Source organism: Tiliqua scincoides, chromosome 1 (assembly GCF_035046505.1).
Source record: "Tiliqua scincoides isolate rTilSci1 chromosome 1, rTilSci1.hap2, whole genome shotgun sequence".
In the NCBI taxonomy this organism is placed as follows: Eukaryota; Metazoa; Chordata; class Lepidosauria; order Squamata; family Scincidae; genus Tiliqua; species Tiliqua scincoides.
In genome coordinates this window covers 135899623-135926500 of record NC_089821.1, presented here as the reverse complement: position 1 = coordinate 135926500, position 26878 = coordinate 135899623, and the positions used below count along the sequence as shown (strand labels likewise).

Sequence of the window (26878 nt, the reverse complement as noted above, 5' to 3'; positions counted from 1 at the left end):
AAGTGCCAGTTAGGATTGCGCCCTTTGTGTCTGAATACCTTTAAAATGCCTAGAGACAAGAACAGCACCTGCATTCACAAGCATGAAACTACCAACTTTGTCTAAATGACTGAAAAGGAAAGCTATGCCTTGGTTCCATTTGTTTTCACAGCTTTTCATGTGCAGGAAGAATCATGATACTCACCTGGCTCCAGTTTAGAAACCGTGTAAAGGAGGTCATAGTTCATAACGGGTGTTGCATCATTTATTGGCTGCCAACCTACAGGAGGGGAAGCTGGAGGTGAGATGAGAAACTGCTTTGCTGCCTGGGGTGGAGCCAAATGAAGCTTGTCCCCATCAATCTCTGAAGTCTGAACCTTTTAAAATAAATGAGTGAAACAGACTTGGAAGTCTCATTGCAGCAGAGGGAGGACAAAACAGAGCTCAAGGCAAAGAATGGGTTTACATATGGATGCTGTTGATACATCCCAAGATAGCATTTACATGGAATTTTGCTTGTTCATTGTTAGCTGTATTTGCAACAGTGTTGCCAACTACCAGGCGACTATTAAATGAGTCTCCTTTTTAGAAGTCTCACTGTACAAAACAAGGCAGAATGGAGTATTGGAAAGTCTCGCATTAGGAGGCATCCTTCTATTGAGGCAAGGGGAAACTTTTCCTCTTACCCCTGGGTAAGGACTGCTGGCCCCAATGGGTCTCATCGGACTTGTGCCACCTCCAGAGGTGGCACAAGTTCAAGGAGAACGGAGCGGCTTGAAGCCGCTCCGTTCTCCCCAGGAACGGGGGTTGGGGTCTGGCATATCTGCCAGATCCCAGCCCCGCCTCCCTCTCACTGCCCACCCATTCCCAGGGCCACCCACCCTCCCCCCACCCAGGAACACCTCCCTCCCTACTCCTCCCAGCCTCCCCCACATCTACATTTCATCCTTGTGTTGGCTGGATGCAAGGAGATGGGAGGAAGCCGGCAGAGAAGCTTCCGTCAGCCTCCACAGGCCGGCACTTCTGGGAGTGCCGGCCTGGCTTCCTCCCAAGGAAGGCCTCCCAGGCCAAGTCCCCAACCCAAGTCCAAGTTAGAATTGCGCGCTGAGGCACATAGCACAGAATTACTGGACTGACTGATTTGTCCTCCTGCCATCCTTTTTGTTGTTGACTTGCATGCTTTTCTATAAAGCTAATTGCTTCTTTCCACTTTCATGTTTTTTGCTTGAGTCTGCAAATATATTGCTTTGCAATACAAAGCATAGGAAATGCATCTGAGAATTTTGACGTATGTCTGTCTGTCTGTCACACACACACACACACACACACACAGTCTGGCAATATATTGAAATGGTATTCAATAAATAGCCCTCCTTCCCACTCACAGCTGCAGCATCTCCAAGATAGGGAGTCCAGGGCACATACTATATACATTGTGCAGAAAGTGTGGCAGGGAAGCAATATTGCTCATGAAATTCCACAAAACGGTAAGCTGCCACCACGCATACAGAAAGACATCAGAGAGCTGTCACCCTTCTTGCTGAACACCAGGCTCTCTACTGCCTGGTAATCACTGCCAGGCAGAGAGGTAGAGGTAACTGTTCTGCCAGGCAATCACTGCTGATGGGGAATGATGTCATGAAAGTGTTCTGCCATCAGTCCATGTGTGAACTGGCTCACAAATTATTTGGGTTCCCTGGTGGACTGCACTATGACTGGTATATGTCTTAACATTGTTACTACACCACATAATTCCAAATGTGATTTTTTTTTCACCTTTTTTGGCGGAAGTATTTAGGATCTTGACTACACTATGCTCACATTTGCAACTCATTGGTATGCTGCCCAGCTAAGTTGGGTTTTAGATAAGAAATTTGACAACAGTACATTCCTGTGTGTTCTGAAAAACTGATTTTCATGATTTCACAGAACACAATCCTGCTTATAGGAGATGAAGGAAATGTACTCCTGTACATAAAAGCATGTGTTTAAATTGTACAGTAACAAGACAATCCTCTCAACTCACCCCAATAACTGTGCCTAAATGCTGGTCATATTTGTCCAAGTCACTTTTTGCAGCATCAGATAATGCTCAGCAATACTTCGAGCTATTTTTTCCAGCTTAAATAAGCATCATTATCACTTGCCACAGATCTGATTAAACAGAATTCCTCTGACAATATTAAGGCTGCAATTCTATGCACACTTTCCTGGGAGTAGACCCCATCAAATACAATGGGATTTTGTTCCGAATAGATATACATAGGATTGTGCTGTAACTTACGGAAGATCGTACTATCTGTATGCAAGTGAAGAAAGATATTTATACCAAGACCATTCTTACCTGTGCAAAGTATAGTTTTAGCTTCTTCCCACAGAACTGTGTTTCATGAAGTTCTATTCTGGCGCGAGCAGCTGATTTGGGGTTGCTAAAGTTTATCTGTACACGTCGAAAACTTTTAAACAGCTGAAATGTCACACAGTCATCATAAGCACGGAACAAACCCTCAAATTTATCCTGCAAATGTAAAAAGATTCTAGTCATCTTAAAAGCTCATTTTGCTACAATTTTGTTCTGTAAATTCCTGATCAACGTAAAGACAAACCAACAAAGACAGAGCAGTTGACACTTCTGGTACACATTCTTCCTCTCCTCCTCCTCATCTGCCACATATCTGGCCAAACACTACTTTTGTTCAACGATCACACCTACTCGGTGCCTCTTCTCTACATCTGATGCCCTCCCAATGCTTGCCTCTGCCTTGCTTGCTCCTCTCCTCCTATTTCAGTATCAAAACTGAAGCCATCCCTCCTATCTGTCTTCCTCAATCTCCTCCCTCTTCCTTCAACAAAGGAAGAGGAATGAAAGGGTGGGATTGCTGCCCAATGATGACCAATTGGTATCTGGTGACCAAGGGAAAACGGAACTGCTCAAATCCTACTTTTATCCATCTTCTCTTGGAAGGAGGGTTGTGCAAATGAGAGGTCAAACAGTTGCCCTCACGCTGAGAGCAGTTGCATCGGGCCAGTGTGGGCTCCAACAAATCACCGGATGGCCAGAGGCTCATTGGAGACTGGGAGCTCCCTGAAGGTCACATTGAGAGGCCTTGAGGGCTGCAAGTGGCCCCAGGGCCAGGGTTTGGGCACCCCTGATCTAGACCGTGATTTTCAACCTTTTTCATCTCAAGGCACACTGACAAGGCATTAAAATTGTCAAGGCACATCATCAGGTTTTTGACAAGGCACACCATTCTGCCAGTGGGGGGCTCACATCCCCCACTGGCCCTACTAATAAATGACCTTCCCCCAAATTCCTGTGGCACACCTGTGGACCACTTGCAGCACACCAGTGTACCATGGCACAGTGGTTGAAAATGGCTGATCTAGACAGACAGATTTGCTTCTCCAGACATGAAGAAGGAGCCCCAATTCACAACAGCACTTGTATGATGACATTACAAAGGCTACTGCAAGAAGATATTCCAGCAGGTCTTAAGCAACTGTACCAATACAGCAGCTTTGGTGGTGGTGGGGTGGGGGGTTAGAAGTGTCCCCAAAAAAGAAAAATAGGCAACACTAAAACTGTGGTTTAGTGGTCTGAATGTCCTGGGTTTTTTTTATATTGTTGTAACAACAGACAAATATTGCCTTATTAGACATGGAGAAAAAAATGAAAAGTGCTATTTGGCCTAACTAGTATTTAGAGCAATTTATCTAACTGGCAAGGGTCAGTTGTCTTCAGCAAGCATTCAAGTGCTATCTGTTTCAATTACTAGCAGGCACTTTCTGAGCCTGACAGTGTTTTCAGGAGCTGATTCCATTGCCTTCTATTGCTTGAACTGTAGGAGTATCCAATAAACTTTATCTGAGATCTCCACTATCTCTTTGTATGCATCAGCTTGATCCAACACTGACACATGTATTCCTGAATTCACAGGTATTCCTGGCCCAAACAATTCATGAATTTCTCTGTGTGTTGCAGCAGCTAGCATCTGTACTTCATAATGAATTTAATTGAAAAGCGAAGCCTGAGCAGTAGGAAACTCCAACTTCTCTAGGACTGTTAATGAATTTCTTATGCATATGGTCAAAAGCCTTACAGCTCTGCAGTATTTCTGGGTAGAAATTCTGGAAGATCATTACTGGATTCCTCTTATAGAAGTTGGAGGTTCTCTGGCTGTTGATATGACTTTTCTTTAAGAGAGAATCAAGAGAGGGTATTATTGGTTGGTTTCACTTCCCCCCAAGGATTGCAGTGTCAAGACACAGTAAGCACATTCAGAGTCTCTTACCCGGGCCAGGCCAAGACCTTGGGGCACCTGAGATGGAGTGCCAAATCCTGGCCCCCCTTACCAAGTGATGTGCTGGCTTATGCTTCTCCCACTCCCTGGACTGGAAAAAGAAGAAAGGGGACAGAGCAGAAGAGGAAATATGATAGAGATGCTCTAGCCCACCACTCCCCTCTCCTCCACACTTCCTCTTCTGCTCCACCCCCTCTTTATTTGCAGTCCAAGGAGTGAAAGGAAGAAGAGTAGCAGCAGGGGCAAGTGGCAGATGGAGGTGGGTGCTCCACCAATTTGCTGCCTGAGGAAACCGCTTAAATCTGCCTCATGGATGGACCAGTCCTGTCCCCTCTTTCCAAAGAAAAGTCAGAAAGAAGAGACTGAAACCGTTGGGTAGGGAATCACTTTTCCCCCTCAGATTCCACAACTTCATGCATCCTAAGATACAGCCAGCAATTGTAGTCCATTTGCCCTTGTACCATAGAGTTCAAAAGCTCTGAAGCGCCCTTTGCTGTTAGTCACCTTCTCGTCCCAAAAGCTTCACACTTTCCAAATAATTGCACTCACATTCAACTATTTTGTTCAGTGCTGATGTTCTCTTCACAGTGTATGTCATATATATAATGCTGTTTCAGCTAAGTTTTTGATGTTGTTTTGTTTTCAGCTGATAACAGTACAGACCTCAGCAAAGAACATTAATCATCAGCCAGAGTTAATAGCTCTCGCCTGCATCTTAAGCTATCCATTTCCTTCCAGCTACTCATTAATAACTAAAAACTGCTTTGTGCTTTGAGCATTACCACCTTAACAGCCAGAATTAGCTAACATGACTTTTTGCTTATTTTAGAGCCAATTCCATAATTAAGCATAACATGCATAAGTACCTTCCCTTCAGATTCAGTCTGTTTCAGTACAGTTAACAATAGCACTTCCTTTCCATCCTTGGTGAAAGTATGCATTTTATACCCTTCCCAGGTTTTGTTTATAAAGCTGTGTGCTTTTAAAAATTTTATGGGAGGAAAGATGGGATAAAAATATTTTAAATAAATATATATCTTTATCAAATATATAAATAAAATATTTTCACTAATAAATACAGAAGACAACCTTGTATTGGCAACCTTCAGTCTCGAAAGACTATGGTATCGCGCTCTGAAAGGTGGTTCTGGCACAGCGTCTAGTGTGGCTGAAAAGGCCAATCCGAGAGTGACAATCCCTTCCACACCGGGAGCAAGTGCAGTCTGTCCCTGGTCTGTCTCCCTGGCTATGGGCCTTCCTTCTTTGCCTCTTAGCCTCAGACTGTTGGCAAAGTGTCTCTTCAAACTGGGAAAGGCCATGCTGCACAGCCTGCCTCCAAGCGGGCCGCTCAGAGGCCAGGGTTTCCCACTTGTTGAGGTCCATCCCTAAGGCCTTCAGATCCCTCTTGCAGATGTCCTTGTATCGCAGCTGTGGTCTACCTGTAGGGCGCTTTCCTTGCACGAGTTCTCCATAGAGGAGATCCTTTGGGATCCGGCCATCATCCATTCTCACGACATGACCAAGCCAACGCAGGCGTCTCTGTTTCAGCAGTGAATACATGCTAGGGATTCCAGCACGTTCCAGGACTGTGTTGTTTGGAACTTTGTCCTGCCAGGTGATACCGAGGATGCGTCGGAGGCAGCGCATGTGGAAAGCGCTCAGTTTCCTCTCCTGTTGTGAGCGAAGAGTCCATGACTCGCTGCAGTACAGAAGTGTACTCAGGACGCAAGCTCTGTAGACCTGGATCTTGGTATGTTCCGTCAGCTTCTTGTTGGACCAGACTCTCTTTGTGAGTCTGGAAAACGTGGTAGCTGCTTTACCGATGCGCTTGTTTAGCTCGGTATCAAGAGAATGTGTGTCGGAGATCGTTGAGCCAAGGTACACAAAGTCATGGACAACCTCCAGTTCATGCTCAGAGATTGTAATGCAGGGAGGTGAGTCCACATCCTGAACCATGACCTGTGTTTTCTTCAGGCTGATTGTCAGTCCAAAATCTTGGCAGGCCTTGCTAAAACGATCCATGAGCTGCTGGAGATCTTTGGCAGAGTGGGTAGTGACAGCTGCATCGTCGGCAAAGAGGAAGTCACGCAGACATTTCAGCTGGACTTTGGATTTTGCTCTCAGTCTGGAGAGGTTGAAGAGCTTTCCGTCTGATCTGGTCCGGAGATAGATGCCTTCTGTTGCAGTTCCAAAGGCCTGCTTCAGCAGGACAGCGAAGAAAATCCCAAACAAGGTTGGTGCAAGAACACAGCCCTGCTTCACTCCGCTTCGGATGTCAAAAGGGTCTGATGTGGAGCCATCGAAGACAACAGTGCCCTTCATGTCCTCGTGGAAAGATCCGATGATGCTGAGGAGCCTGGGTGGACATCCAATCTTGGGGAGAATCTTGAAGAGGCCGTCTCTGCTGACCAGGTCGAAAGCCTTTGTGAGATCTATGAAGGCTATAAAGAGTGGCTGTCGTTGTTCCCTGCATTTCTCCTGCAGTTGTCTAAGGGAGAATACCATATCAGTGGTGGACCTGTTGGCTCGGAATCCACACTGCGATTCTGGATAGACGCTCTCTGCAAGTACCTGGAGCCTCTTTAGTACAACTCGGGCAAACAGCTTTCCTACAACGCTAAGGAGAGAGATGCCGCGGTAGTTGTTGCAGTCACCCCTGTCACCTTTGTTCTTGTACAGCGTGATGATGTTTGCATCCCTCATGTCTTGAGGTACTCCACCTTCTCTCCAGCAGAGACAGAGGATTTCATGCAGCTCAGTGACGATGATCTCTTTGCAGCATTTTAGGACTTCAGCAGGGATGCTGTCTTTTCCAGGTGCCTTGCCAAAGGCAAGGGAGTCCAGGGCCATGTGAAGTTCTTCTAGGGTTGGTTCACTGTCAAGCTCTTCCAGCACAGGCAGGCACTCAATGTTGTTCAGTGCTTCTTCAGTGACTACATTTTCTCTGGAATATAGCTCAGAGTAGTGCTGCACCCAGCGTTCCATCTGCTGCGCCCGATCCTGGATGACCTCGCCTGTGGCAGACTTCAGAGGGGCAATTTTCTTCTGTGTTGGACCTAGGGCCTGCTTGATACCATCATACATCCCCTTGATGTTGCCCGTGTCAGCTGCTATCTGTATCTCGGAACAAAGCTGGAGCCAGTAGTCGTTAGCACATCTCCTGGCAGTCTGTTGGACTTTGCTGCGAGCAGTTCGGAGGACCTGCAGGTTGCGCTCACTGGGACAGGCCTTGTATGCTGCTTGAGCTCTCCTCTTTTCCTCAATGACTGGTGTCAACTCCTCAGAGTGGGGGCTGGGGGCTGGGGGCTAAGAATAGGCCCTCAGTTTGGCTGTATTTGTCGTAAGAGGCGACTAAACAGCCACCGGGTAGATGGGACTCGTCAGCCTAGGAAGGCAGCTCATCTAAGAGAAGGAAACTCTGACCTCAAACCTCCACTGCCTTGTGGCTACATCCAGTTCTGGAAAAGGCTTCAGGAGTCAACCTCGAGGCAAAATCAGGAGCCGGAGTCCCTTAGGCAGTTCATGGCTGAACACAGTCACGTTCTGGCAACTCCTGCGACGCCGCTGGAACCAACCGTATTGGCTTCTGCCTTTCCATTGGACCATTCCAGCGATGTGGAGAGGGGGGATTTGCTGCATGGGTAACAGCCTATCCTCCATACCTTCTTTACCCAGGCTTCGCGCACTGGAGAGGACACTCCAACTTCGCCATACGGCGTCGGCACAACACGGGAAGCAGCAGTTTACCGGTTATAAGTCTTTGCTCGATTGGCGTAGAGCATGACGCCAGGGGCTGCTTCCGACGGTGGGAGAGATCATTGCATCTCATTGGGCAGCTACCGCCCGCCTTAAGCTGGGCAGTCCCCAGCCAGTAAGGTGTTGCCTCGCCACGGTCCGTTAACCTCATGGGGTGCGTGGGGTTTAGGGTGAAAACCGACAAGCGGATCGACAACTCTGCACCATGCAACAGAAAACAGAAAACTACTGCCCTAAAGCTGGGCACCTGGAACGTTAGGACAATGACACCTGGCTTCTCTGATGACCTGCAAGAAATAGACGACGCACGCAAAACAGCTGTCATCGACATGGAGCTGAGCAGACTGCAGATGGACATCGTCGCCCTTCAAGAGACTAGGCTGCCAGATTCCGGATCTGTCAAGGAGAGAAATTTCTCATTTTTCTGGCAGGGAAAACCACCAAACGAAACCAGGGAACATGGCGTTGGCTTTGCAGTCAGAAATACCCTGCTGAAATCCATCATCCCACCTACTGTGGGAAGTGAAAGAATTTTGTCCCTGCAGCTCCAGTCATCAGCAGGACCTATCACTCTCATCAGTGCTTATGCACCGACTCTGTCGTCTCCAGCAGAAGCCAAAGACAAATTCTATGATGACCTGGCCACCACTGTCAAGAAAATCCCTGTAAAAGAGCCATTGTTCATCCTCGGCGATTTCAATGCTAGAGTTGGTGCTGATAACAGTTCATGGCCCACTTGCTTAGGTCAGTTTGGCACTGGGAGGATGAACGAAAATGGCCAACGCCTGCTAGAGTTTTGCTGTCATCACGGTCTCTGTGTCAGCAACACATTCTTCAACACAAAGCCCCAACATAGAGTCTCTTGGAGACATCCAAGATCAAAGCACTGGCACCAGCTCGACCTGATCCTCACCAGACGCTCCAGCCTTCCCAGCATCAAGATCACACGCAGTTATCATGGTGCTGCCTGCGACACTGACCACTCCCTGGTGTGCAGCAGAGTGAAACTGCAAACAAAGCGACTGTACCACACGAAAAAGGAAGGAAGACCTCGCATTGATACCAGCAAGACCCGGGATCAGAGAAAAGTGGAGGAATTTGCACAAGCGCTTGAGGAATCTCTTCCAGGCCCGGCCGACGCAAACGCATCCAACAGATGGGAACATTTCAAGAATACCGTTTACAACACCGCCTTGTCCATATTCGGCAAGAAGACCAACAAGGCGGCAGACTGGTTTGAAGCCCACTCTGAGGAGTTGACACCAGAAGACAACCTAAAGACAAGGCAATTGCTGTAATCCAGAGTGCCTCTTCAGGAGTACACCAAGGTTGGGTCAGACATTCATGGACGACAGAGCTCTTCAGTTCTCTGCAGAAATGGGAACTTCAGCAAGTGAAGCATTTCTCACCCCTGTGTCAGTCTGAACTTGGCCAAATCCCTTTTCCAGCTATCTGTCACCTTAGCAAAGGTCTCTGAGGTTTAGCTCCCTTGCAAGCATGTTTTTGAACAGAGGCCATTTTGTGTATCCATTTTGTTTATCTCTTGTGGTATAATTCTCACTTCTCTCATCTGGCCAGCACTGAGCAGGAGATAACAATTATTAAGAATATTTATTTACCAGTTTTAAACATCTTGATTGGACTAGATGACCTCCAAGGTAACTTCCAACTGGAACAGCTAGGATTCTCAAGTTACATGTTGTATAAGAAATGTGCTGGATCAGACCAAAGGCTTATCCAGACTAGCATCCCATCACTTCCAGCATGCCCCTCTTTTGCTTGAAGAGACTGCACAGAGGAAGGGCCATACTCTGGTGGTGCTCTGAAACATGTGCCAGCAGGTAAACTGGGAACAATCCCAGCTTTGTTTTCAGAACAGAGAGCTCAGATGCCCTCCCCCCCCCCCCCGCCCAACAGTTCCAGAGGCTCCCAGTCTGAGACAGAGATTTTGCTCCAGGTGTGAAATACAGGATTTTGGAACTGCAGACAATGCACTGAGATTGCAAACAGACAGCCCAAATCTTACATAAAATCAAGATTACATAAATCAAGGTTTATGTAAAATGGGAACTGCCTGTACTGCCTTATTGCACGGACAGCGTAGACAGACTGGGAGATTTGTGAGGTAGCCATCATCACCTGCCCAACCTCCCATCTGCAAATAGAAGTATCCTCCAGAGATCCCTCACTCTCACAGGATCACTGGTGGATGCTCCCACTTGGCAGATGGAAGATGATAGGTGAAGGCAGCAACTGAATAAGTCAGAGACTCACTTGGCTTATGATTCCTCCTAACTTTTTCATTGGCTTTTTCTGATGGTTCAAGGGCCACTGTAAATAGTCCACAGGTCAGTGGAGATAGTGGTAGGAACAGTCACATCAAGGCTCAGCAGTGACACAGATCCTCTTCCTCAATGGCGTAGCTAAGGTGGTGCAGGGGGTAGCAGTTGCACCAGGCATCTAAGTTTAGGGGGGCAACAAGCTGAGCTTGACACTAGTAACCAAAATTGTGAAAATCTTGATATATATTATTAATGTCATCATGTTATATATCATTGGATAGGTAATTTAATGTAGAATGCAATGAAACAAACTCCATTGGAATATCTGTATTCTATCAAAAGTTATGGCCAATTAACCAGAAAATGAAAACACAGTTGCCTTATAGAACAAAAAGTGGATTTTCTTAACTCAGAATTGACCTATGAAAATGATTGTTGTTCAAGAGGTGCCCCTCTTATATTTAGCGAGAGAAGAATAACCATCCTTCTTCACCCCAACACAGTGTCTCGAACCTACCAGGGGCACACTTTTTATTTACTTAATTAATTTGATCTTGTCGGGGGGGGGGAGGGCTATAAATCTTCTTTGAGCCCAGGTAGCAGATAGATGCCTTTTCACTTTTGAAAAAGCAAAGGTGTGATGTCACTTCTGGGGCAACATTTTGCGCTTGGCACTGGGCTACACAATCATTAGCTACACCATTCCTCTTTCTCTTCCCTTCTTCCTTACTGACAAATGTGTTAGTGCTTCCTCTTCCTCCCCTACCCTTGAAGGTTGGGAGAAGGAGCTGCAGCTCAGTAACAAGGTCTCCTCTCCATTTGACAAAAAAACTCAGAGGGCGTGCACCATCAGAGAGCCCAAGACACCATTGGGGACCAAGTGCAGGGCCTTTCCCACACACACACACACACACTGGTGATATTGTGCATGGTGATATTGTGGTGATAACATGGGTGATAACATGGGTGATATTGTGCAAATCACATAAAGGTTGGAAGAAGGGTGTAATTAAAAACTACTCACAATTAGCTTGGCAAAAAGTCCAGAAATGTAAAATGCAGATTGAGCAGAACACAATACCCAGTCTATAGTGTACAAATGAAACATATTCTAGAAGTTTAAAAAGGAATGTAGTCCAGTCCCCCCCCCCCCGACAAACATGTTTTGTTCATTTCAGCTCTTTTCTGAATACTGCATACATTTCAATTGTACCAGCTGAGCTGTTACCCTGACAATGTGATCAAACTAAACCTCCAAAAGCCCTGCCTCTGACTGGGAGGAGGGGACCCACTTCATGCAGCAGGCTTTGTGGTTCCATTAAAGGTTCCATTTGAGGTTCCACTAAAGAACTGCGAATGATCAATTATTTTTATTATTATATTTCTATAGACCTGGCACAAGCCTCCCCCACCCCTGAAGTGATGTCCCAAAAAGCCATGCCCTGTGACTTACTACACCTGGCTGTACCGAGCATGTCCCACCCAGCCCTCACTAGCAAACCCACCTGCTCCTACTTTTTCATTGCTACTAAAACATTTTTTGCCTCCAGAGTGGCTAATGTGTAGGGCTTTTTAAAACCATCATTTGATATGATTTTTTTGTTTTCCATTTTCACAATCTTATGAATTCCACCATGAGCTAGAGAGCAGCTGGAATGCCACAACAAGCACATCAGGTTGGGTGGGGCTTGTTCTTCATTGGCTACAATTCAGTCCATAGAGGCAGACGAGAGCCTCAGAGCTAGGCCCTGCATTGTTGAGTAAGGGCCAAGTCATCAAGGTTGGTTCCAGAAATCCGATACCAGTGGCCATTAAGGGACACCTGCAAAGGGATGCCTTGCCTTTATTAAGGAGTGGGTCATGAGAAATACAATTTTCTTCCAGAGCTGGAACCATGTTAATCTGTTGCTGCTGGGAGGGAGCAGGGGAAGAATCTGTTACTCTTGTGGGTGCCACTACAGCAGGGGTGCTCACACTTTTTTGGCTCGAGAGCTACTTTGAAACCCAGCAAGGCCCGGAGATCTACCAGAGTTTTTTTTACAATGTTCGCACCATCATAACATATAACATTTATGTGTACAATGTATGTTGGTGTACCTTGCATAACCGCATGAGCCAATATTGCACAACACAACGTAATTAACTATAAACATTTTTTGTAATTACTTGAGTTTACTTTGATGACTTGCACTGAAGTGAATCAGCCAAGGATGCATAGTCCGGACAGTAGCTGCTGACAGCCAGCCTCAAGCACACTTCCAAATGTTCATCAGTCATGGTGGAACGGTACTTGGATAATGATCTTCATGTAGGAAAAGGCTGACTCACATAAATAAGTGGAGCCCTTCCTGCCTCAGGTGCTCTTATATGCCCAGGTCTTACCCTTAAAGGAGCCACTGCTGACACCACATCTACCTCCTCACCAGATCTTCCTCGATTCCAATACAAGTGGGGGGGGGGAGCAGATCTCTATACAAACCAGTGCAAAAACAGGGGAAAGGTGTGGGGGAGGGAAGATCTCTATATAGACATCACAGCAAGACCAGTGCAAAACCCCTTGCACACAGAACCAACAGATGGAAGTTGGGGGGGGGGCAGATCTCCATACATACCAGTGCAAAAACAGGGGAAAGGTAAGTCAGCCCCAGTAGAGTCAACGGGGCTCGCTCCCAGGGATGCGTGGACGGGAGAGAAGCCTGCCAGCGGCTCCTCTCCAGGTCTACTCACCAGTCAGCCCCAGTAGAGTCAACGGGGCTCACTCCCAGGGATGCGTGGATGGGAGAGAAGTCTGCAATCGACTCATTGTGTCGGTCGATCGTGATCGACGTATTGAGCACCCCTGCACTACAGTGATTGTGGCAAGAGCCTTCATAGGTAAGAATCTACTTCAGCAGGTTAAAAATGTTGGCAGGATGTTTTGGCACAAAAAAATGGATAACACTTCATCCATATGATGAAATGGCCTGTAGTCTATAAAAAAGTATAGTACAATAAAGGTGCAACCAGACTAACCAGACTCCCTAATGAAGTGTAGAAGTCTGACTCTCGCATGTCGGGTTGTCCTGGCCACAAAGAACTTCAGTCCCTCTTCATAATCCAGGGAAGCTCCTGTGGTATTAGGATTTTATTCCAGGGAAAGGATACTTTACAGAGTCAAGCCAGGTTTTTTTTTTTGTGAGGGGGGCCCCTCAGGAACATAGATGGCCCCCTCCCTCTAGGGATACCAGCAACAGCTTCCTCTCTCCAAGCAGAGAGAAGGTGCTCCCTGCTAATAGTTGCTACCACGAGGGGAGAGAAGTGTGACAGCTACTCCTTGCCCTCAGTACTGCTTACTCATTTACCCTCAAATGCGTGACCAACAATGGGGGTGACAAGGAGGAAGCTGCTTGTTCTCCCTCCCATCCATGCCTCTTGGATGCCATTTCTAGCAGCCACCGCTTGCTTGCTTGCTTGCTTGCTTACTCATAGGAGGAGAAGGCAATGCCAAAGGCAAGCAGCAGCTCTGCTTCTTCTCTGGTAGAAGGAGAGAAGGCAGCTCACACGCAGCAATGGAGGGAGGGAACCCCTCCAAGCAGCCCTTCCCACTGCTATTACCACACAGAAACAGGACAAGCAGCATGGCAGGGATCAGCAGTGCCCTCTCCCAGGACCCTGGAGCCACAGTAGCTTGCCAGCTATGCTGGCCCCTCTGACACCAGCCCCAGCAGTGTTCCTTCCCCCTCCACTCTGCCTCAGCTCACAGCCTTGGAGGAAGTTAAACCCCTGGCTCCATCCTCCTTGCATCTGCTGGCTATTCTTCCTGACCAACAGAAGGGGCGAGCAAAACCTTACGATGGCAGAAGCCCTTCCTCTTGGGCTCTGCCTGCCTCCAAGCTTCTTCTGTCAGTTCTGCCACCATTCGTGGAAGTGTGGGGAAGGTAGTCTAGCAGAGCTGGCTACCAAGACAGCAGGTAGACTGGGGGATAATAATAATATAATAATAAACTTTATTTCTATCCCGCCCTTCTCCCTAAAGGGACCCAGGGCGGCTTACAACATATTAAAAACAGATTAAAACATAATTTAACAAACAGATAAAAACATATTAAAAACACATTAACAGAAACCGTAAAAACAGTAGTCAGATAAAAGTCAGAATAAAAAGAGCATAAAACAGCAGTTCATAGAGGAATCAGGCCTGTAAAAAAAACTAAAAGATGTATAAAAGATGTTAAAAAGGCCATGAAGTCAGAAGGCTTGTTTAATGGATAATGGATGTAGTTTCTTTGTTATCTCTCTCCGTTCAAGAAAGCATAGGCCATTTCTTATGCTACACATAGAATGCTATGCCCAGTATTTGGGGCAAGACTAACGGTGTGCATTCACAGAATTTTTAGCACAAGCCACCACCATATCTACCCTGCTTTCTATGAATTGTGTTCTGTATATATGTTACAAACATTGTGTGAAACTCTAGTATTGTGTACCAGGTATTCTATAGAATTTTTCAGCAAAGTATGAAAGAAGTTTATTTCATTCTGAACTTATATACCTTCTCTAAAGATTGTATAGAATGCCTAGCTATTCTAGAGAATGTCTATCTTTTTTCTTTTTTTTTTTTGGCAAAGTATAATGAAGGGCACTTTATTAATGAATTGAAACCTGTGATACCTGTGAAATTAAAAAATATAACAGACAACAGAGATGAGAATTTTTATTAATAAACTAGTATTAATAAACTAGTATCTGAAACCTAACCTAAATAAAAATATTCTGATGGACACAACCCCATTTTAGTCTTCTGTTTATTGCAGCAGTCTGAACTTGAAGGACACTTTGAATTGCATACAACATTTTTCTTAGCACAACATTACTTAGTTTGACACTTGTCTTACACATGCACTGATAGAATCCTTGTCCAGTTCCTGTGGATTGTTGTGTTGCAGCTGACCCAAGTTAGATTTTTTTATCTATCAGGATGTCCTCCAATGCCAAAAGAGGCTTCTTGCACCCAGAAAACTGCAATCTGTCATAAAGCTGTTTAACATCCCTTGTGTTTACCCAACTGATAGATATCATCCTGGACATCCATGATGACAGCCATCTCTGAGAGTACCTCTCCTTCTGTCAGCCTCCAGACCTCAGCCAACCCCTTCTCATCCCTGGCCTACTCCTTATATTCTCCTGGTCTTGGCTGCTCCCTCCTCCCATTCCTAGTTCTATCCTCCCTGCCTGATCACCCTCTGGGTCCTATGCCTCTTCTCCCAGTGGATGGGAAGGCATGACAGAAAGACTCCTGCAGATTCTTGCAGTGCAGGTAGGTGCACTCCGCTCAGTTGCATATCTAAGAACTGGCAGGTAGGGCACCTGCCCACTTGAAGGGGAGTGCCACTTGGCAGCAGCTTCCCGGCCCAGTCTCGGCTTCTGCTGAGCCTCTACAAACCTCCAACGCTGTGCCTGGGAGCTTGCAGTGGCTCGGCAAAGGCCAAAAGTTGGGGAAATTCCTAGGGAAAGCATATAAGGTCAGAATGAAATAAACCTAATTAATGCTTTGCCAAGAATGGTATTCTACAGAATACCTGGGCATTCTATACAACCCCAAAATATATAAGGTCAGGACGATTTCATACTTTGCCAGCATTCAGCAGAGTACATTCTACACAATGCCTGAGTTTCACACAATGGTGGTAACATATACATGGATTCTATGAACAGCTCTTGCAGGGAGGGGGGAAGGCAGCAACACGATCCCCAGGGAGATGGGAGGAGGTTTTTGTTTTGTTTTTTTATTTACCTGTAGCCAGTGCTGCAGTCCTGGGAGCCCTCTACAGGGTTCCACGTACCTGCAAAAGTCTAAAAAAAGAAGAAAAAAGGCACTTCCAGTTTTCACAACAAAACCAGAAGTGCCCTTTTTTCCTTTTTTAGACTTTTGCAGGCACGGGTCGCCCTGTGGAGGGCTCCCCAGACCCCTCAGGACTCCAGCGCTGGCTGCAGGTAAGTAAAAAACCCACTCCTATCCCCGGCAGCAGCACAATGCCCAGGATCCTTGGGATCGTGCTACTGCCTTCCCCCTCCCCCGCAACAATTTACAGTGCTCCCAACTCCCTTGTAGGAGTTTGGGAAGCACTACTACAAAGCAATTCACATCTCTACCATATACAGTGACTCTGTTTATTGGTGGGAGAAGGCAGGGCAGGACCCGCAAAGCCCTGCTTCACCAAACCCAGAACCTCACATCGGGCATCCCAGCTCAACACAGGGCTGCTTTACTCTGCACTGGCTAAATATCAGGAGCAGACTTAAGTAGCAACATTGTGGGGCTTCCTCTCTTACCCCACCGGAAGCTGCCCAGCTAGCACTGGATGCAGCAGCAGTTCTTTTGGCACCGCTGCTCCTCTGGTCGCTGGGCAGCGAGTCTCTCCTTCTTCCCCCTGCTCCACATTTTTAACGAAAAGTCAACATAAAACCAAAAGCAGACATACGCCTTGTGGGGAGGTTACAGATTGCAGGCACCATTCTGGAGGTCCCTACAGCCTCTGGAAGATTTCTGCTGGACTGAGGAACCAGCAGAGACCTTCCTGAGGCTGTAGGCACCTGCGGCCAGCACAGACCCATTTAAACTGGCCAGGAGAAGCTTCTAAAGCTTCCACCAGTGATTTAAACAGATCCATGCAGAACTCTTTGCACTTAACCCCTATTGATTCCATAAGATCAATGGTTCAGTATCTGCAAATTCACTATAGTTGTTTATACATGTGCTTGTGCATGCGTATAACAAGAACTGACTGTAAAAGCTACATCCAAGTCATTGCTTTCAACAATACTCAAACACTGTATGTAAGTAAGATACAAGCATGGGTCACATAGTACTACCTATTCAATTAGACATTAATGCATGAGCACATGCATAAACTGCCAAAGAATAATAAAATGCAGACATACTGAAGGGCAGCCTGTAGTCTTAGAAATCTCTGCTTGTACAAGTGTTCACATAATTCCAGTTGAAAGGTTAGAACCAGGTTTCATATCTGTGTTAGGCATTCATTCACAGCCCAGCTTTTATGGGCTACAAAGCCAGCTTCCATTGGAACTAAGCTCTCATGTGCTGACTCAGGGCAGGAAAAGTCTTTTGACTTTACTTTTTCTGTCATCCTCAAACTGAGATGAAATATCATGCCTTCTTCAAATACCCTTTAAACAAAGCTTATCACATTGTCTTTTACAATTAAACCTTTGCGCACTTCTTCACAAAGTTTCTCTTTTAAGGCTTCATTTATTAATAGGGGTGTTTTATGGCAGCTAAACAAGGAAAATCATACTTGACTGTGTTAAAGCCATCAGATAACCATAAGAAAAAATATGCAGCAAAGCATTTCAAGCTTTCATGCAAAAGAGTTGCGCCAATGCAACACGTCACATGCAAGTCACCTAACTTTTGCTGCGCTACTGCTAGCCTAGCAGAGGCATTCACATTGCTGTTTGTACGTAAATTGCATTGATGCAATTTTCAGTTAAAGAGTTGTAGGTTTAGAAGAAAACATCCCAGTCATTTAGAAGTGTTTGGCATACTGGAAGAAAATAAGATATACATGCATGCTGCATTTACAGGTTTCCCTCCCCCTCATTCATCCTGCAAAATGTGCAGAAATAATAGCTCATTTCATTAGACTAATGGACAACAATTTACAAGACTTGGCTAATTAATCAGCATTTCATTAACAAGGGGCTTGTTTGGTTATATCATATCATTTAAATGCTACTCTGTTACTGTATTTCTTTTAAGTCCCCATGTTCCCTTCATATGAGCAGACTCAAGCACTCCAGTGGATATGCTCCTAATATTACAATCTTATCAGCTTTATAGCTAGCCTTCTTTTAAAATAACCTCCTATGGGTTCCTACCACTCTCATCAAAAGCATCTCTACAGAACTGAATGCGGGTGCCTACCTTAATAACTGGGTTGGTAAAAACCTCAACATCCACAATACAGGCAACCAGAGTGGTGATATCACAGTCCATGCCATGGGCTGGCATCCCCTGCACCTTGTGTAAATCAAAGAGTTTATGTAGCCACAGAGTCCAGTATTATTCAGAAGCTTCCAAAATGCACAAAATTGTCCTTCAGGACTAATGGCATTGAGAAAAAAAGTGCAGGCATGCAGATATGAGCTCTCCTCTGAGCGGTTCTGTGCCTCACAATTCTCAACTAAACAAGCACAGCATAGTAACAGATCTATTCTCTCAATGTAATGACATCACTGCAAAGACTGGCAAAAGCAAAATCCTCTTCCCTCCCCCCCTTGCTTTTTCCTTTTTGCTCCAGGGTGCTGCCTGGAGATAACTGAACATGATTATGTATCACATCTGAACCCAGACTAAATCAATTTAGGCAGCATTGACTGGCAACTGAATCACTGTAGCTGTTTTGTATGACTGCCTGTGTTGGCAAACTATTTACATAATTCAGTATTTCAGCCTTGTAAGATATTCTACTCTGAAGGTTAAAGTATTTCACAATCACTATTTATTCTTCAAGTTAACTATCCACCTCTTTCCCTCTAGCATCATGGTTGATGCAATGACACATTGATCTTCCTTAGCTAGGGTTGTCATCACTTTTTCTGGAAAGATTCCTCTGCCTTTAACAGCTACATGACAAATAATAAGTTCCTCCTTCCATCAGCTATGCCTAGAGATCTTTGTTTCCAATGAGTAAGATAGGATTACACTGAAGTTTAAGTGTAACACAATGGGCTTACTTCATAGTAAAAAAACCCACTGTTTTCAAACACCCCTAGCTATGCCTAAAACAAGTTCACCTGCCAAAGACCTTCTTGCATGTAGCTAGTAAAGGCACAGGAGCCCCACATGACATAAACGTGACCACCCACAGGATATTTCCTGTAGAATTTTTTGAGATGCTTAGATTTCCTGATGATTATTAGACCAAATGCCTGCCATAAAGTTCCTTGCACTGAGTCTGGTAGTCCTCCCTCTCCTGCCTTTTGTTCTGAAGTGATCGGTGTGTGCTCAATTAGTGTAATGAGCAATTGGCTCACAGGGAACAAGTTTACTCCCTGGAGATCAAAGTGGATCTCCAGGTTACAATCTAGGTTACAATCCTATGTACACTACCTGAGAGAGAGAAAGTCCCATTGGATTCAGTGGACCTTACTTTCGAAAAGACATGCATTGGCTTGTGCGGCTAGAGAAGAAGAAGAGGTATATATATATATATATATATATATATATATATATATATATATATATATACACACACACACACACACACACACACACACACACACACCTGGTATATAGAAGAAGAGGTGTGTGTGTGTATATATATATATATATATATACACACACACACCTGCTATATAGCAGAGGCCTACTGGGACATAGCAGAGAAGTCCCACTCTCATACTGCCAGCTGCTTTGCTGCCATGGAAAATAAGGGTCTTGCAGCGTGAGGACATTAGAAGGGATTCATCCTTGAAATGTTACATAACCATTCTCTCTTGCCAAGTGTATGCCTCGGGGAGGAAGATTCTGGTACTGGATGAGCCCATCATTTCATGCAGACCAATCAATAGACTTGCAACTGGCATGCTGAATACACAGAAAGTTATTTTGCCTTGTGTGAAGGTGGAAGACATCACACGCAGTGTAGACAGATTGGTGGGTAATGTAGAGGTAAAGTAAGAATTGCAGGAGAAGGAAGTCATGGCACACATTTATTTAAAACAGTTATACTCTGTCTTTCTGTCCCATTAAGGGACCACCAATATGGTTGACAAAATACCATAAAACCACTTTTAAGTTGGATTAGTTTTATACAAATAAAACTAATCCAACAAAAATGGAAATACCAAAGCAAAAGTTATTTCTGTCTTTTCCCCTTCAATTTCCCTACCTTTTAAAATGTTGCCCCTGGTATTCGCAGAACCATGATAACTGAAACAGTGCTAAATTTGCTGATACCAGGGTAAACATGTATCCTAGTGTTATTCAAACTGTGAGGCACGGCTCTTTAGGGAGGTACCGGGAACTCAAAGGGGAGGCACGGGATGTTACAGTCACACCCCTGGGCAGAATAGGAACCCATCTTCTCCGTTGTTTTTTTAAAGCAGAAGAATCTCTTCTCCCTCTACTCCAAGGCTGCTGCCTTCTGTGTTCGCTGCATGTTGTTTCCAAAGCTCTCCAATCCCCCATCTGGCAAGTACCGAGCATGCTCAGCTTGCAGTCTTTAACCCTCACTGATCCTTGTCTGGTTGGTTCCTAGTTCCCAGCCTGGGATCACTTCTCATCAAAGTGAAATTTTCACTCACTTTTCAGCCCCCTCCCTCTTCCACTCACCCCTTTCCATCTCCAAACCTTCCCGCTTTCCTCCCCCTCCCCAAATAAAACGCTTCCTACTTTACCCGTCACCAGGGGTCTTAAAGTTGCTTCCATGCAGTTGGCAAAGGGGCGGGGGGGAAGAGACAAGCACACACTTTACTTGGCCAGGAGCAGAAAAAGGGTACTGTTTTGAAAGTGATTTATTAATCCTGTTTGACTGAAGAGGAGAGGCTGTATTTTTAAAGTGATGAATCTTGCTATTTGAAGGGAATACTTATCAGCCATTGATGATTGCCAGCCCAATCCTATCCACACTTTCCTGGGAGTAAGCCTATTGACTCTAATGGGACTTACTTCTGAGTAGACATGCATAGGCTTGAGCTGTGCATCTCCTAGTATAGGAGACAAATCAGCTTCCTAACCAAACCCTTATCAGCTCTGATATATTTTCATGGTCTATTTTTGTTTTCCCCACCAGCTGCTGGAAAAATTTAATTTCATTAAATTAATAAAGGGTTCAATCCTATCCAAGGAGAATGGGAGAAATGACTAGTTGGATTGGGGTCCACAGGGGTGTGCATGTGTAATGTTGGTCAGACTGGTTTTTCCCAAAGTTCATTTGATAAAACAATTCTATTGGTATGCTTACAAAGTTTAAAAAAAAATGAGTCTTCCTGGACCAGACAAAATCTACCTACTCCAGCATCCTGTCTCCAACAGTGATCAGCAGCTGATCATTTATAAAGCATGTATATCGCTGTGTATTAATAATATATTTTTAAGATCTGCATTTAATTGATATGATTAATATAAATATTAATATAGTTAATATATATTTAATATTATATTATAATAAATATAATATTATATTTAATATAGTTAATATTTCTGGCCACTTCCTGTTTGATGATGTCACTTCCAGCCCTCAGGAACATGATGGGGAGTCATGGCCAACAGCCACTGGGGTCAAGGGAGCCACTGGCCGGAAAAGTTTGAGTACCACTGCTGTATCCTTTACTTTTAATCAGGTTTTTACTAAATAACGTGAAGCAATAAAATCATAATGAATAAGTTCCCTGACTAATATATACTTATGTTTTAGAATATATAATTGTATATATACCTGTGTTTTAGAATATGGAGGCCTGGGAAACCGAGGGTCAGATTTTTTTCCCCCCAAAATGTATGGAGATTTTATATGAACTTGGGGTGCTGATTGCAAAAAATGGCATCAGTTTTGCTGTATCGCATCTAGTTTCAAAGATACAGCATAGCCTCATTAGTGAAAGGTTCAAGCAGCTTCCACATGAGGAAGCCTACGCTGTGGCTTCCACAAAAATAGGATGCTTGAACCAATCAATAATGAGACTATGCCATATCTCTGAACTAGATGGGATAGGTCAAAACAGATGCCATTTTTTGAATCAGCACCCCAAATATACTCAGGTAGGTCTAACTTTTAAGACAACAAAATGTATGTTGGCCTGTGTTATCAAAACATCAAGACTTTTTGAAGGATAACAGACAGAATCATCATAAATTAGGAGGACAAACAATTTTCTAGAAAAGTTAAGGTACAGCATTTTGTAGGCTAGAGAAAATATTGACTCAGATTTCACAGCAAATGAGAAGCAGCTACACATTCAACAACTGTAGGAAAATCAATCTTTGGCTTAGCTGCTACTGTTCCTCCATCCTAAATTTCATTGAATTGCAGACTGAGCAAGCAGTCTGTCTCTATTTTTGAAAAATAATCCTGAACTCATCTTCTAGAAGTGTCTGAGCTATTAGAAAAGAAGTCATTGATCAAATTTCTTTACAAGTTCAGCTTTCTTGTAGCTCAGGGAACTTTTGTCTGACTCTTCAGTTCTTTCTAAGCCAACCCTGGAGGTGATGGTGGGGAGGGGGAATGCAGCCTGAATGTCTGAGGCCCAGATCAAACCTATGTGAAAATGGATATTTGCCACAGAATAAGTAAAGGTTTGGATACAAAACCCACACGGGTTTCCTTATCTTTAACAAATACATGAGTTTTTGCCACAGAATATCTTCATCAGTATTTGGCAGCAAGAAGCTGTCAAGGCAGCTCTCACCAAATGTTAACAAAATGTGAATCAATTATGCTACATTTTGGAGAAGTCCAAGGATATGGGCTATCATAAACCCATGTCCCTTGCAGGAGTAAACCCCTTGGAGGAGTAAAGCCAGAAAGCTGAGGAGGAATTACAAAACAGTAAAGGAGGGCAATAGCCACTTTGGGCACTCCAAGACAAGCATAACCTTCTTTGACATCCTTGACCTCTTCCTCTGTGTGGAGCCCATGGGTCATATCCCATACAACTGGCTCAAGGGTGCTGCAACAGAGGAGTGCCATGCCAAGGGACTTGGGACAAGAAGCAGAGAGCAAGGAAGAAGACCTCTTGAGTCTGGTTCTGTTGCAGTAAGCAAGCAGCCAAAATCGCACTGTATCTGCGGCTCAAGGCCAGGCAACACACTCCCGGGAATAAAGACGACACACGGCAGATGTCCACCACAGATGTCCTTTACTATGTACAATATATTTACAGATCCAAGCAGACTTGCAAGCAAACAGTTCTGATAGTACACAAATCATGATCCTCACCGACGTAACCTCCTGCACACAACACACTCTGCATCTCCCACAACGCAGCTTGCTCAGGCTGCAATATATACTGGTGTTAGCCAATCAGGGCGAGCTACTGTCTGGTGATGTGCTGAGTCACCATCGGGTGATACATGGGGTGACACACCAGGTGACAGTATCTGGTGACCTGGTCTTGCATCAGCCACTCCCATGATGCTATGCTTTGCTGTCAGGCCAAGACATCAGGGCCTGGTTCTATCCAGCCTGCAAATTCCCAGCAGGCCTGGGGCTGATACCATAACAGGTTCCCATAGGCTCATAGGAGTCTTCTTCCCACAGCTGGGACATTTTGCATTGGTAAACTCATCCTAAGCCATGGGTGATGCAGACAACCCACTGCAGTTTGAACCATTGTAATGGATGTCTCTAGCTGAGGTAGATGTCCCTATCCCCAGCAGAAAGTACTTTCAAAAATGGGAGTGGCAGCTAGTCAGCAGGAGCAGAAAGGTGGGGTTGATGTCTTTCCCAGCTTTGGCATTTGTCACAATAAGGACCCTGAACTACAAGTTCTGAAATACAGGTTGAGTCTCATTATTCATGAGGGTTCTGTTCCAAGAACTCACTGGATGGCAAAAAACACTATAGCAAATCAATTTAAAAAATGAAGTTTCTTTGCTCTGGTGATTTAAAAACAACCTTGCTGACCTTTGTAATGCACACAGAGGCAATCAGTCGGTCTCCAGGTGCTTTGGCTTTACTAGGAGGCAGATCTCTCCCTTCACCAGGAGCCCCAGCAAAGGGGAAAGAATGGAGAAGGTGATAATTACTGCCATTTAGCCTTAGTTCACACGCTCAAGGGGAAGGGAGGAGTGAAGCCCGCAGAGAGAATGATTGATGGATTGTCAGCTGGCTGCCTTCTCTGGTGTTATTAAGTGACCCTTTTCCTTTAATTTAGGCCCTTCTCATCAGGCCCTTCTCATCAGAAAAATCTGTGGATAATTAGGTTATACCTGTAATCACTTGTATGACTGTCTCTCTGCAACAGTAAAAAGCAATTTTTTAAACTGCTATTTTAAAGGGGTGCATTTTTCCCCTTCTCAAGGGATCAGCGCATTCCTTCTCATTTGCAGGGGCCATTCGTGTTGAGTCAAATCCGTGTATAAAAAATCTGTGCATAACAAGGCTGGGCCTGTATTTGAAACCAATGCTTTGGAAAGTGGGGTGGTACTGCTAAAAGGCCAAACTGGGGAACTTCTTGAGATGAAACTGCCATGCCTCAAGGCATGGGAAGCCAGAGGCCTTATCACTCTGTCAAGAGAAAATGACAGGTCTAGTCAGTGATAGAAAGCAGAAAGCCATTGCATTGAGTCCCAGCAAGACTGTGAATCACTAAGCTCTCCCTTCCCTTCTGCGGACCCATTGGCAAGCACTTGTGTTTGGTGCAGCTGCAAACAGCTGTGGTTGCAATTATCAGTTGTTGTATAGCCACTTGCTTCCTGTGCCTAGAATAGCTGTTGTTGCTTTGGAAGGCAGTATACAGTTGAAAATTGATTTCAAAATGCTTATGAACAGATAACAAGGCAGTGAACTTATTTACAGACAGTTCTCTTTATATGTGAATCCACTACCTGTGAATTCACTTGCCCATGAGGGGCTGAATTGCCACCTTCTCTCCTTATCTTTTCTTGGTATTGCTATGCAAAGACCTTCAGGAGGCTGCAGGGACCTTCAGAATAGCACCTGTGGCCCCTTTAAAATGGCAGAAGATTCTGCTGGTTGTGGACAACACTTTGAAGGTCTCTGCAGCCTCTGGAAGGTCTCTGCAGCATTCAGAGATATTCTGGCACTTCCTACTGCACTCCGTGGGCTTTCAGAGGGTCTCTGCTGGATTCTTCTGATGGCAAGGAAGGGTACTGCAGGGTTCCCCTTGTACCCTAACCTAGCCATTAGTCATTTTTGCCTGCAAACCACTTTTCATTGAAAAGTAGTATATAAATACTGTTAATAATTAATTTTAATAACCCAGAGGCTTTTGGTGCCCATGGCAACATCATGACATCATTAGGGCACATGCGCTCCCAACGGCTTCCCCAGTTGGGAAGTCTTTGGAGAGCGAACTCTCACTCTTCAGCAGGCTGGGTGATTTTGCCCGACTGCCTGCTGAGAGGGAGGATGCCCTCCAGTGGCTTCCGCAGTCATGAGGGCGCGCTCGGCAGCCGGCTGAGCGATTTCACCCAACCAGCTGCCGAGAGGGCGCATGCGCTTCAATTGCTTCTCAAGTGGGGAAGCAATTGGAGCGCATCCTCTTGCGCCCAACCTCCAATTCGTGCCCATGGCATGAGCTACTTTGTGCCTCAGGGGCAGTAAGCCTCTGTAATAACCCTGTGAATTAGCTGTAATAATTGAATTATTTATCTGCTAAGGTTTCCAGGAACCTCACCCTAGCAGATAATGAGAACTGACTGTAAAAATAAAGCCTTGCCTTTATTTTTAAATAAACTCATCTCTTCATTTGAACCTCTGATTGACCCCATCCCCTCACTGCTCCTTTATCTGTAGAATGTTATCTGAGTGTCTGATCTTTGGGGCTCAAATTGCACAGCTCCAGCAGCCATTGGCTCCCTTCCTTGTTTCCAGCTGTGGTGAACTGAAACCAATAGGCTTGGGGAGAACCCACCTTCCAGGTCAAAGAACTAGTCTATTAAAGCTGGGAGGGCCAATCACTAGCGATGCTGGTGAGTGGTGCATCTACTGCTGGACAGATTTGCTAAACTGCAGCTGGGCGATATCAATTACCCATCTGGGAGTTAACTCATCCCTCATTCAAAAAGATGTTTTTTGTGTTTGTGCTGGAGCATATCAAGAGATAGCTTCTTGTCAGAACTACTGGGCCCTCCCCAGGCATCAGGCTTTGGTTATTACCAGTTCTGGCTCACCATTCCAACCTCACAGTGGTCCAGGAGTGTACATGCCCAGTTTTTAGATAGACTACACACTTATGTGAACCATACTCTCAGCTTATGTGTCCAGCCTACTGTTTTTAATTTGAGTTCTACCGTTCCATGCAATTTCAAGGGGGCATGACAAACCCAGATATAGCAGAGCACAGTTCTTCACCAAATAAAACAATTACAGAGTGCAAGTTCTCAAGCCTAGACACTGGTTAGCTTAAACATATTACCAATCAGGCCAAGTGAGTATGCTGTTCTTGAGACAACAAGACCTTTTTATCAGTAGCTCTGACTACCCTAGATACACCAGTTCCTCAGCCGTGACAGATCTATGGACTTATTTTATTTATTTTTTTTCACATTTTTATACCACCCTTCCTCCAAAGAGCTCAGGGTGGTTTACACAGCTGCTTCTCCCCTCTTTCTTGTCCTCACAACAACCCTGTGAGGTAGGTGAGGCTGAGAGAAAGTGACTGGCCCAAGGTCACCCAGGAAGCTTTGTGGCTGAGGGGGGATTTGAACCTGGATCATCCAGGTCTAAGTCCACCTCCCAAACCACTACACCACCCTGGCTCTCAGCCAGGACTTACCTGGACTTACCAGAACTCCCTGGACTTACATCAGCCCTTGCAAACTCTAGGCTTCCAGTTCCTCAGGGGCCCACATCTCAAGGCTCTGAGGAA

The 26878-nt window shown here is 45.1% G+C and overlaps 1 protein-coding gene and 1 long non-coding RNA gene across 4 annotated transcripts in view; one reads left to right on the top strand and one right to left on the bottom strand.

The window, feature by feature from the left end:
- RCAN2 (regulator of calcineurin 2) overlaps positions 1 to 18544 on the bottom strand; it is a 60347-nt gene extending 41803 nt beyond the window's left edge. The window contains exons 1-3 of one of the 2 annotated variants that reach the window (XM_066635892.1): positions 18246 to 18541; positions 2324 to 2497; positions 185 to 356 (exon numbers count right to left, since the gene is read on the bottom strand). In XM_066635892.1, the coding sequence (XP_066491989.1) occupies positions 185 to 356; positions 2324 to 2497; positions 18246 to 18332 (433 nt within the window). In that variant the 5' untranslated portion in view covers positions 18333 to 18541. Of the gene's footprint in view, positions 1 to 184; positions 357 to 2323; positions 2498 to 18245 lie in introns of both variants that reach the window. The other variant, XM_066635638.1, reaches the window with a different exon arrangement.
- LOC136658980 (uncharacterized) lies at positions 15539 to 24654 on the top strand. 2 transcript variants are annotated; one of them, XR_010794819.1, is made up of 3 exons: positions 15539 to 15614; positions 21519 to 21646; positions 22957 to 24654. It is a non-coding gene; the product is annotated as an uncharacterized lncRNA (long non-coding RNA). The 2 variants fall into 2 exon arrangements; XR_010794817.1 differs by having other exon boundaries at positions 15551 to 15614; positions 21562 to 21646.
- The last annotated feature ends 2224 nt before the right edge of the window (positions 24655 to 26878 follow it).